At 33.7% G+C, this 13,563-nt stretch overlaps 1 protein-coding gene across 2 annotated transcripts in view; it reads right to left on the reverse strand.

The window, feature by feature from the left end:
* Positions 1–6,384, reverse strand: part of LOC148307596 (pancreatic triacylglycerol lipase-like) — a 9,299-nt gene extending 2,915 nt beyond the window's left edge. For both annotated transcript variants that reach the window (XR_015837816.1, XM_088263157.1), the window contains exons 1-6: positions 5,698–6,384; positions 4,923–5,213; positions 3,389–3,492; positions 3,185–3,309; positions 969–1,100; positions 456–548 (exon numbers count right to left, since the gene is read on the reverse strand). Coding sequence is in view for 1 of the 2 variants with exons in the window: in XM_088263157.1 (XP_088119283.1) it covers positions 456–548; positions 969–1,100; positions 3,185–3,309; positions 3,389–3,492; positions 4,923–5,213; positions 5,698–6,030 (1,078 nt within the window). In the remaining variant the exon portion in view is untranslated. The remainder of the gene's footprint in view (positions 1–455; positions 549–968; positions 1,101–3,184; positions 3,310–3,388; positions 3,493–4,922; positions 5,214–5,697) is intronic.
* Positions 6,385–13,563: the final 7,179 nt, after the last annotated feature.

Consider the following 13,563-nt stretch of genomic DNA (forward strand, 5'->3'; position numbering starts at 1 on the left):
TCTAATATTTATTCAATATTACCCTGGACTGGTACCTGAAGCGGAGGGCTGATCACCTTTCCTTCATGTGTTAATGATCAAGATGACACTGCGTTTATATGATGCAGTGTCCTATGCACCATCGTGGTGCGTATAATGGTTTGAATGAAAAATTCATTCATTTTTTTAAGAAAATAATCACCCGTTGATGAAAATAACTGTAGTTTTTTTAAACTAGTCATGTGTAATGAAATAAAACTCTATAAGTGGTATTATACAAGTGTTTAATATTTTAAAATAATCAACATGTCATTCCACAAAGTTAATATTAAATCATGAGACGCTGATGAGAAGTTCTAAGCTTTACAATATTTTATATGTACAAAGTTCTGAAGAAATAAAATGGTTTTAAAGTGTTTTAATTGGTTTAAAAGTTAAAAAAATATTGAATGATGAAGAAAAAATATAAAACTTACTTTCTTTAATTGATATTCTGCTCAAAATTCCTCTGCCCCTAGAATCACATCCTGGTTGCACCAACCCTCCATTCGGATAGAAATCTATCTGACCTATAAAATACAAAGTCTATAAAATACGAATTGAACTATGACCTCGGTAACATTTAAAAAATGTTTTGTAGAGAAATTCTTTTCCCTTTAATAATTGTTGGAGTATATTAGATACTAAATTTGACAAATACACTATCTGGCAAAATTTTAAAAGCAAAATGCCCCAGTATCAAAAAAGACAAACAAAAGTTGATAATGCGATATCAGTGAGATAATGTATTTTTGATTTGAATATGGTAAATTTTTTAGGCAATGTACAATCAAAGAGTGCAACCATAAAGTAGCTGGCTAAAACAACGTAATAAATTGCAGAAAGTTACATTTTAGATTATTAAAATACCATAATGTGACAGTGTGATTCTTACACAGAAGTTCAAAATTTAGTATGTGAACAGATAGAAAGTGTATTTGATTTCTTACCACAAGGGTTTACTTGACCAAGACCATAGTTCTTGGCATTTGTGTGGATGACGTCAACAAAATCTGCATCAGTCTTATCTAGCAGCACTTTATCGTTCCCTGTCTGATAGCAAGGTTGAGCAGGATCCAAACCTGAACAAATTGGCATTGTAAATTGACTTTGGATAAGAAAGGTATACAAAAAGTCAAATCGCTGCACTGCAAAGTACATTAATAATAATCGGTATGTGCGTCTGACTAAACACACTATTGTGGGATATATAAAGTCTATATTTTGTGTATTAAAAGCATTGTTAACTTTGTGATATGGTAATACATATAACACTCTCCTAATCATTCATCGTACACTTTGTGTAATACCTTTTAAAGTGGTATTACACAAAGTGAACAATGAATGATAAGGAGAGTGTTATATTAAGTATGTCTGTTATGATAGCTGACATGGTCATTAACATCTGATATATCTGCTTCTGACCATATCATGTCACCGTGACCATAAATGCTACATGGACTTTCTTTGTGGGGGGAAATCCATCATGGACACCTCATTGGTAATGCAGGACCCCTACTGGCTAAAACCCTGCCTTGCCCTTTATTACAACATGGTTCCCACTTTGGGGTCTACCCGAGGCTGAAAAATCTGTCCATCTTGTGAAGGATGTTTGGGAGCGATCATCTTCCACTTTTCTCCCAATCACCCTCTCCATGTGCCTATACAACTTTATGAGTCCTATGACTTCATCAAACCTTTTAAACGCGTTAACTTTGTTCCTAAGAGACGCCCGTGCGCGGCGGTATTTCGCCGTTTTTTAAATGATTACTTTTATCATGTATTTAGTTAAGAAACGATTTATTTTCCTAAACAAAAACGTTCAATGGGATTCATTGTGCCTTTTTGGTACTCTATAATACACGTGTGTCACATTATTCTTGAAATATATCGTAATATAAACAAATTAGATCGTAACATAAATAAATCAAAGGACGCATCGTGTGTCACTCTTACCCACTGGCGATGCATAGCGTCGAGAGTGAGACAGATATAGGGCATGATTATGGCGGGGACTAATTACCGACCGCAAGAAAAATCAGGGATCTGTTGTTTTATTTATCCTTGTGATGTTACAAATTATTAGTCAGATATTTCAACAGATGTCATAAGGCCGAGGATTGACGTATTATTTTATCCAAAGTTCCACACCATGAAAAAATCCCTCCAAGTTGAACTGAGGTTCGAAACTTGGAGCAAAGTGAAAACACAAACGCTTATGTCAGCCGCGTATGGGGCATGTCTTGTAAAAACACAAACGGTTATGCGAGCCGCGTGGATCCGGTTAAGTCTGTTTGTTATGATAGCTGACATGGTCATTAACATCTGATATATCTGCTTTCTGACCATATCATGTCACCGTGACCATAAATGCTACATGGACTTTCTTTGTGGGGGGAAATCCATCATGGACACCTCATTGGTAATGCAGGACCCCTACTGGCTAAAACCCTGCCTTGCCCTTTATTACAACATGGTTCCCACTTTGGGGTCTACCCGAGGCTGTAAAATCTGTCCATCTTGTGAAGGATGTTTGGGAGCGCTCATCTTCCTCTTTTCTCCCAATCACCATGTGCCTCTCTATACAACTTTATGAGTCCTATAACTTCATCACGCTACATGGACTGTGTGCAAATCTGATGGCTAACTTCCAGCTGTGTAGAGGAATAAATAGAAAAAAATGAAGTATGATTGAGAATTAATGATTTAGAAGAATAATGACAACCATGCTTATCTTGTGCAATGCCAAGTATTTCAAGATACACTGCTTAAAATGTGAATTGTCTCCATTTGATTATCATTATGGATGGGGTTTTTAGTCACGACAGCCACAAGCCATGCAAGCTAAGACACAAAATACCGAACCCTCTTCTAGTGGAACGGAAGGTCTGTTGACAACACTCAACAGTCCGGCTTCCCCTGAGGAGTTTTATGTGGTTTCCTCCCGGCAATGAGCAAATGCTGAAAAGTTCCTGATTGGCCCACACTAGATTATCCCTCCTGTTCCCAATACAGATTGAAATAAAATATTTTTTAAAACTAGAATAAATCCACTTAAATGATCTATAAACATTGTACATAATAAGCAACATAAATAATAAATGCAACTCCCACCTAAAAAAAAGTCCTTGCCATGTATGTATTATATATGGGAGATAAGACTCACCAGTAATACGCCTTACTTTCCCAACAAAGTTAGATGCGTAGGAACAAATGTGGGATCCTAGACTATGTCCTACAAGATGGAAATCGCTCGTTTTGGCTCCAGCGTCCAAAAGACGCTTCAAAAAACTGAAAATAATTTAATCAATTGTAATATTTGAGATGATTGTATTAAATTTTGTTTTTCTAGTACAAAAAATATAAATACCGGCCAATGTCTGAACCTACGGTACGAGTATTGGCTACAGCCTTCCAATATTTCCAAGTGTGACCTCCTTTGCTCCAATCTACAGTAAATACATTTACATCTTCCTGAAAGAAAATCCAAAATATACTAGTAAAAATTAAATTTATCAAAAAAGCAGAGCTTATATAAATATTATCGACAAGAGATGTGACTGATGGGTAACTGTTACATTTTGGTTTCCTAATTGGGATAGTATTCATTACTTTTTCTCAGTTTATATTTTTTTCCAGCTTATGTTTTTTATGTCAAATTTTCAAATATATTAGGAGCCACAAATGTAAAATATATAACCAAATTGATACACTAAATTAAGTAATAAAATATCTTTAAATGATTGAACTCAAAAACTGAATTAAGTAAAATATGAAATTTAAAGAAGTCATTATTTTTATTTAACTCAGTTCAAATTTGATCACCGATACTTATTAAAGACAACCTAACAGGAACAGAGATTTTTCGACAAGAGATGTCTAGGCATTCACAGGGCAAACAAACTGATTAAGTGATCGCTTTACGCATTGTGTTACATTAACAGAAAATTCAAACTGATGCTGCTTAAAACACATGCGTGAATGGTCATAGTTGGAACTGAATTGGGTTCCAAAAATGAGAGTAAATATGGTTGTATATATATATATTTTTGTCCGCCTCCGTAGTGTAATGGTCAGCACGCTCGGCTACCTTTCTGGAGGTTCCGGGTTCGATTCCCAGGGGGGGTCAAATAAATATAAGTGATTTTTCACTATAATATTTATTCAATATTACCCTGGACTGGTACCTGAAGCGGAGGGCTGATCACCTTTCCTTCATGTGTAAACGATCGAGATAACACTGCGTTTATATGGAGCAGTGCCCTATGCACCATTGGGGTGCGGATAAGGGTTTTATTAGATATTTATATATATACAGTCATGGGTAATATAAAAAATATTGAACGGGGTATAATGCCTAAATAGCAATACTAGAGGCTTAAATCTTATATTTTATACAAAGATTTGGACATTCTAAAAATGTTTTTGGCAATAGAAGTGTTGCCGTCATGATAAAATATGATAGCATAATCATCACATTGATCATTTGATACATTGGCTCAAGGTGGCCATGAGCTCTGTGCACCATTGGATGCAGATAATAATAATAAAACCCTTATCCGCACCCCAATGGTGTATAGGGCACTGCGTCATATAAACTCAGTGTTATCTTGATCGTTTACACATGAAGGAAAGGTGATCAGCCCTCCGCTTCAGGTACCAGTCCAGGGTGATATTGAATAAATATGACAGTGAAAAAATCACTTAAATTTATTTTACCCCCCTTGGGAATCGAACCCGGGACCTCCAGAACGGTGGCCGAGAGTGCTGACCATTACACTACGGAGGCGGACGCAGATATGGATGCAGATAGGGGTCAGAAAAAGAAGCAGATCATATTGTAATAACTTGATCGATATATTTCAATTGATTGAACTTTGTATTAAAAGTTATTAAAAACTTACATGAAGTAGGAGTGTGCGTGTCATGGAATTCACCCACGAAGCATTGCCAAAACTCATAAACCCGTGGATAATAAAGATCGTGGATCGATTTGCATTAAACGTGGTTTTCTCAATGTGGAACCCTATGTCGGAATTAAAGACACGAATCGGATTCTTCACTTGGCGTGTGTGTAAATAGAATCGCGTGTCTACTTGATTGGATGAATCTGGATTCATATCCAGCATTTTAGACACAATTCTTGAGAAAATCCCATCTCCATAACAGTCTAATTGGGGGGCTATTGGAGGAACCTAAAAAACACAATTCATTTAGTAATAACACAATAAAGGTACAATTTTTAATATGCCAGTCTAACATATCGCTCACTCCTTTCAAGAACGTCATAAATAAAAAATTGAAAATTTTCAGTTGTGCATTTATTCGGAATGCCCAGAAAATGTACTATATCCCAGCAAAAGCGGCATATTTTTAACTTAATATTTACCCGTTACAAGGCAGAAAGTGTTGTTTTTGCATTTTGAAGAAAAGGTATAGTTTAATTATTTTTTTAAATATACTAAATATATTTCAAATGGAGAAAAAACCTTCAAGTTTTACCTAGAAAGATCTGTTGCACAGTAACAAGTGAAATAAGTGGGCTTGATATTTATTTTTAATACATTGTGTTACATTTTTAAACATTAAAAACGTTCTCCTGAAAAATGAAGTTTTTTGATTTATGACGTTCTTGAAAGGAGTGAGCGATATGTGGTCAGCTAAGAGTTGTAAACTCACTTGTTTTATGCGAATTTTAATTTTGTCACCAGAATCTGCACTCGAACCAGAATGATCTTCTATGTCTTTGTGTGATATATCGATTTCAGATAAATGCTTCAAATCTTCCAAATTGATGACTCCTTCCACTAAAGAAAACATGTGATTACTGTAGTTGTATTCGCATCGAAGTAGGCTAACATAAATGTTTGACATAAAATTAAGGGCAATTAATATTGGATTTATAAGAAAGTAAATATTTGTCTGGTATTTTCTGATGTCTGGTACTAGACTTTCTCTTATTAAGCACCATATTTGTGAATGCACATAAAAAAAATACTTTATAAATAACATAAAATGTTTTTATTTTATTGTTTTAATATTGAAATAATAATAACTTTTTGAGATATTAGTAATATAAATTGACTATATTATTAGTATATAGTATATATCGTGGGTGTACTGGCTAAAAACGTTAACCCGAAAATATGCAATTTTGACTTAATGATGCATATTATAAAGTTTTCAACGTTCTATTAACTGGAAAAATACACTTAGTGGTTTGAAATGTCATATTTATGTGGTTTTAAATGTAAATTCAACTTTGAGTTTCATAGCGGGTATTTTATTTAGGCTAACGTTTTTTGCCACGATATATTATATTGTATATTACATAGTAATATGAATTGAACATAGTAATATATATATATTTATTTATTTATTTAAACTTCATGTACAGAAAATAAAAAGTTCATTGGCGGGCTTATTGCTAAAAAGCAATATCTTCCAACCGACCAAAGACGGACTAGTGATATTGATCAAAACGTTTGATACCATATATAGCCGTTTGCAATCAGTGGGCAGATAGTACTTGAACATTTAAAAAACATAAATTACAAATTGACATTTAAAAAGAAACATAAATTAACAAAAGACGATAATAAGGAGGGCAAAGGAAGAAGGGAGTTTAGGGAAGGAGGTAGAGGGAGGAGGGTTTGATCGACAGTTAGGATTCTAATGACAGATAGTAATGTCTCAGACGTTTTTAAAAGTTAATACATATTATTGTCTGATGTAATAGATTTTATCAAAAAACTAAAAAACAATTATTAACAATTAGACAAAAAAGTATTCTAGGATTCTAATGAGGATATATATATATATATATATATATATATATATATATATATATATATATATATATATATATATATATATATATATATATATATATATATATATATAATAAGGATATATACTAATGAGGATATATATATAATAAGGATATATACTGTAAAATGTTACTTTTAATATCGGGACATACTGTTAAAAGTGCTTGAAAGTTAATATGGGTAATTTTATCATAATCTCATTAAAATGGTAAAAAATGCATGAGCTTCGTGAATTTCTTTCTCAAATTCTCTCCATATTTTAGTTTAAGGTTCAAACTTTTCTCTGAACTTAAAACTACAGTTCAGAAATAATTTAGATGGCAATTTATTACAATTTATTTTTGACAGCTCAGTTTTGACTGTATGCTCATTTTGGGTATCATTTATTATTTTATTACAAATGTCAATTATAAAATCTAAGATCATCTTCTTGCAAGTGCAGTATACTTTTAATGCAGCTGTCAACAAGATGAGAGTTGCCATGAGTGGCGTGCACAGCGTTTTTAAATCAGGATAGGCTGTAGGGTTGGGTAAGGATAAAGCATAGTAGGCACTGGACGTGTTTCTGAATGCAACGCGAGATATCCAGGTAGGCACTGCTTTTTTGCCTATATAGAATCCACGCCTCTTATTATAATGATGGTCAATCTCCAATAGGACAGGGAGAAGAAAAAATGCGGTAACCCACCAAACTAAAAATTTAACTTACATTCTGTGAAATTTTCTCCATTTACAAACCATTTAATGGTAAAACAGGAATACAATACTAAAAAGTAAATTAGATTTCTTGATTCCATGGTGATTATTTACTTATGTACAAATATAAAATGAGTCCAAAAAGTTAATTTTATAATTAATTGACAAAACAATATAATTAAATGCTAGATAAATACTTTGTTAATACTGTTATAAACTGCACAGACATTTTATAGATCACCCCTATTTATATAAATTCATCAGAAGTTGCAAACTATTATTTATTTTATAGATGTCTCAACTTGATATTCTTGACTTATAATACGCTGGACTGGTCCCTGAAGCGCAGGAGTGATAACCTTGCCTTTATATAAGTAATAATCAATATAACACTGTGTCATAACGATGCAGTGCCCTATGCACCAATGAAACATCTACCATTTTTATACAAAGAAAGATGACAGTTTGAGCATCCCAAAGCTTACATTTGGCCTGGCATTTGACTGGCTTAAATGATCACTTTATACGTTTGAGTAACGTTGACCATTGCTAAATATTGATGCCATGCTTAATATTGAAATCCATATTGCATTGATTTTCGAAAGATGTAAACATGCTATGTTGTTGGATAACTTTTATATGTAAGTTGTTATTTGATGGATTCGGAAGTTTGGCTGACGGTGGGGCGTTTAGTTGAAAAATTTGTGAAGTGTGCTTACTGCAATTTAGGTGAGATCCATTCCGAATAAATTCACATATTTTTGTTTTGGAGAGAGTGCCTGTAATAACATTTAAATTTTTAGATACTTCTATATGATTAGTTGAAAGTCAACATTTTTATTATTATTTATTCTATCATTAAAACATACATAGTGCCCTATGCACCATTGGGTGGGGATAAGGCTTAGAAGAAAAAGAAATTTCAAAATTCATATAAATTATATAATAGATATACAAAAATCACTATAAAATCCTTTAGAAGAAAGAAATTAGTCGTGCAATGAAAAAAGGTCACATTGTTTGGCTAACTAAAGATGATGTTAGTAATCTATAAAAGGGAATGAAATAAGCAGTTTACTTTAAATATGGTTGTCGAGATCTGTCATATTTTGCAAGTATGCGAAATTGCATTATTAAGCACAGTTGTAGCCATAATTGTTATAAAATGAGCAGCTCGATGGAGATAAGATAAATAAAAGAACTAAATATTTCTTTGTATCATCAATTTTGTTGCGCGAGTGTCAAAACACAAATTTACTAAAGTAAATAGTAAAATTAATGTTATATTTATGTATGAATTATGGGTTTACGTTGTGAGAGCTGTGAAAATAAGCCAGCATCCAATGGTCACATCTGTTGGCAAGGAAAGGTGAATCAAATGTTTAGATCAGAGACGCGCCGAATGGATTGGTCACGTGTTGTTTCCTGCACACAATAATAGAGGGGACGATCGAGGGAATAAACGCCAGAGACCAAGCTAAACGCCAGCCCACGCCGCCAATATCTCAGCGACTTGTACGAAGACATGGGCTGCTTGGTGTATAAGGAGCTGAAGAAGGTTTCGGAAAATAGACCAGAATGGCGAAGAAGATGTCATCAGTTGCTCCACAGGATTGAGACCAGAGAGAGAGAGAGAGAGAGAGAGGTCAGTGGTCGGCAAACGTATTAGCCAAGGAGCCAAATATGCAAATTCAACGATTAAAAAAAATCTTGAGACCCAAATGTGTTCGCAATGCTAGTACACCGCATTAATGATTTTAGACCTTTATTTAATTACGGGTATACATAATAAAACTTGATTTAATACTTAATAAGGATTTTATTCATTGATAAAAAAATCTTTTAAAAGTAAGGTATCCATAAAAACACTACTTACTGCGAATAATGCTCTTGCATCTCCATTAAAAGATTGATCAAGTCAGCTTTGTATGTTGTTATTTTTAGAACGTTTCCAGGCTCTCATCAATGAGACAATTTCTCGTTTGCTTTTTAATAAGGTTCATACTTCAAAAAGATTGTTTGCATGAACACGTAGAGTCAAAGAGCCTTCCCGCGGATATTTGTGCCGGAGCTGCACTTAAAAAGTCAAAGAGCCGCAAGCGGCTTTGAAGTTACACTTTGCTGACCTATGGGTTAGAGATGACAGATCATGAGATGCATGAATGTGGAAGCGGCATAGTTTGTTTGCAACTGCTCTTGCTCTTTGGAGCACATTTTCGTTGCTGACCATATCAGTCCATGGAATGCGTAGCATTCTACGATGTAGCCACATTTCGAATGCTTCCAGTCGGTTGAAAGTGCTGACTTTGAGGGTCCATGATTTAATTCCGTATAGAAAGAAGTACTGACCAGACATAATACCTAACCATTCTCTGCCGGAGCTTCAGATTGAGGTTGTCGTTACAGAATATATTTCTCATCTTATTAAAAACTGCGGCCACTATTCTGCTCTTTACTTTGGTTTTGGTGAACTAATTATGATGGATTCATTTTATACTTTATCGTCAATTTGCATGATTATATCAATTATGAGAAGTTTGTAATCAATAACATTTTGTTATCTCTATATTGGTGTTATTAACACCCATCATAAGTACTAGCGGTCAGTGACTTATATTCACATATTTAACTGTTTTTCTTTAACCTTTCTGAGAGTACAATAATTGTGTCGCCTACTTTCAACATCCGCCAGATCCATGTGAGTTGATTTTTCAAAAAATGCAAATTCTCCAGGTAAAATTTATGTTTTAAAGATGTGTCTATCACTATTTAAAAAAAAAACACTAGATACAAACCAATAATGACGTCATCATAATTTTTGACTTATCCCCGTTCTCTGATTGGCCGGTATGGGTCAGAAGGCAAGTTTCGTGAATATAGCGGAGTTTGAAAAACAATGCTGTTTTTAAGTATTTCAATATTTTAAATAATAAAACCCACAATTGGCATACCGATAAGTATTTATTTTAAAATCTTATAAAATTGGATGTACTCCGCATGCCTCCTGAGAGCCTTAATCAAGCTTGCCTCTTTTACAAGGCATCAGGTTCGCGCCGCCCAGGACGACCACTGCTGACAATTCGTCGGCAGTTCTCGTCAGAACTTCGGGACGCGGATCTGACTTGGGAGGATGCAAGGGAGCTGGCAGCTGACAGAAAAGCCTGGAGACAGTTTGTGGACTCCATATGCTCCACCTAGGGAGCGGATATGGTTACATAAAATTGGATCTGGAAGTGGGTTCTCTTTAGATGAAAAAAAAGTTTTTTTGTTGTTCACGAAATGTATTTATTATGAAGATAGAAATAATGTTAAAACAATAAAAAAAATAAAACTCACCATCTCTAGGTTTTATTTTTGGACAAAGTTACATATATATATCCACAGATGTCATTGCTATACAAGTTACATCATACCAACTGACAGACGGTCTTCGACGTTCATTAAAGTCGATACTCCTTTGAGGAAAATACGCACAGACGTTTTAACAGTACAGAATTAATGAAAGAGTGAGAGAACACCTCAAGAAGTATCCAAATAAATTAATAAATCAAATAAGTATATTCAGCAATGTTTGCAGGCTTGAGAGTTATGTAGTTTTTAACTTCACAAAGTTAACTTCGGATTTTGACCAAACTAATTTCAAATTATTTAATACATTACATACAAAATTAACCCTCTATTGTTTGAGGGAAACCCTTAACCTGTTAACTGCCGGTAGGTAAATGTGTGGCGGTACCCAGCACGCCGCGAATTTTACGACAAAAATAAAACCTTCTAAATATATTGTTATTAAAAGTGTATTAACATTTATTTATAAAACTTGCCAAATGAATGAAGAGCGCGCCAGTCGTTCAGTCATTTATCCATAATCATAAAATTAATTGTTCATGGTGCAGGGTTGTCACAAAATTTGTCATAGAAAATATGAAAACTAAATTATATCGCTCACTCCTTTCAAGAACGTCATAAATCAAAAAACTTCATTTTTCAGGAGAACGTTTTTAAAGTTTAAAAATATAATACAATGTATTAAAAATAAATATCAAGCCACTTTTTGAACTTTTTACTGTGCAGCAGATTTTTTTAAGTAAAACCTGAAGGTTTTTTCTCCATTTGAAAAATATTTAGTTTATTTAAAAAAATAATTAAACAATACTTTTTCTTCAAAATGCAAAAACCACACTTTCTGCCCTGTAGCTGGTAAATATTAAGTTAAAAATATGCTTCTTTTGCTGGGATATAGTACATTTTCTGGGCATTCCAAAACATGCACAGCTGAAAATTGACGATTTTTGATTTATGACGTTCATGAAAGGAGTGAGCGATATGTCAAAAGTAATTGCTTATGTTAGTTTAATATTAAAAGTAAACACACACACACACACTTTGATTTAAAAAAAATTAAAAATTAAAAATCATCAGAATCGACACTAAAATCACTGTCATCAGTTCGGCAGGGACTCGCAACTCGGGGATTATTGGACAACCCTGAGTGCCATTAGTTGTTCGGACGACAAAGCTCTCTTTAATTTACGTTTAAAGTGGTAAAAGCAAAATTCTGTTTCAATTCTAAGTATGTAAAGATATTCTCAATAGATGTCACTATGCGTTCAATATATTAGTACATAATAATTGATTTTGTAAATACTTGATTTTCTTTACTAAAAGCCCATTTAAAACGTCGCGTCTTAAGACGTAATTTTTGTATAAGCGGCGCTCCGTTCACAGAAAATTATGCGTCTTAAGACCCTCTTGGCAGTTAACCGGTTAAAAGTGTCTTTTCCACACTGTTGGTAGAGAGGGGGAGACGCTTATAAGAGCTCTATTTGTTTACTTTTGATAGAGCGCGAGAGACGCCAAAAACATTGTACAGATGGGAATTGGGTTTGCGGTTACTTGTGATTAGTATCTGACCATAATAAGTATACTAATTAGGGTCGGGGTTGATGAAAAAACCGCCTAACAACAGTGTGTTATTCTTCTTTAGCCTTCTGTCCTCCTCTGCTGTATAAAGGCCTCTTCCATATCCTTCCATTTTTTTCAGTCTGTTGCTGCTTGCAGCCAATTTCTACCCCCCACAGCGCAGGACTATCTTTTTTGAGGTCTTCCAACTAAACTTTAAGTGCCAATCTCCTTCCAAATTAAATAAAATGACCTTAAGAGAATAAAAGAGGCATCGAAAGACCAAAAAAAATGTATTAAAGAAACTAGGTAAATTGTTATTGAATTTACTTTTAATTATGTCTTCTTCGAACCCTTATCCGCACCTCGATGGTGCATAGAGCACTGCATCATATAAACACAGTGTTATCTTGATTGTTAACATATGAAGGAAAGGTGATCAGCCCTCCGCTTCAGGTACCAGTCCAGGGTAGTATTGAATAAATATCAGAGAGAAAAAATCACTTTTATTTATTTTACTTCCCCCCTGGGAATCGAACCCGGAACCTCCAGAACGGTAGCCGAGCGTGCTGACCATTACACTACGGAGGCAGACAAAAATTTTATTACACACAAATTATTATTCTACTTCTAATATAAAATTCAACGACGAAAGAAGACAAGAAAATTCAATTCAATAATATGTATATCGTAAGCATAAAATTGTGCATACATTGACCTTTTTAGGTCACACACATTATTTTAAACAATAGTTATGTTCTGAATGTTCAATTAACGTAGTATATTATGAATTCGGACAATGTATTCAATAATTATTCAAAAACCAGTTGGAATAAATCAAAATAAATACATAATAATAGCCACATTTTTCATTTTGTTTTTCTTTATTTATTTAAACATTTCTTATTATATAAATAATAAACATATTTGCAAAACTATTGCTACGAATGAAATAATCATTTGATTTGTACATTAATTGAGCACACGGTGTTATAACATAGGGAGGATGTTATTTCTCATATCGTAATAATTATAACTATTGCAATGTACATACTAGGGTCATTCATAAAATAAGATTCCCATATTTTTTAAAAATATACAGCTTTATTGCTATATA

The sequence above is a fragment of the Brachycentrus maculatus genome, unplaced genomic scaffold (assembly GCF_059751285.1).
Source record: "Brachycentrus maculatus isolate JH-2025_06_01 unplaced genomic scaffold, ASM5975128v1 h1tg000196l, whole genome shotgun sequence".
Classification (NCBI taxonomy): domain Eukaryota; kingdom Metazoa; phylum Arthropoda; class Insecta; order Trichoptera; family Brachycentridae; genus Brachycentrus; species Brachycentrus maculatus.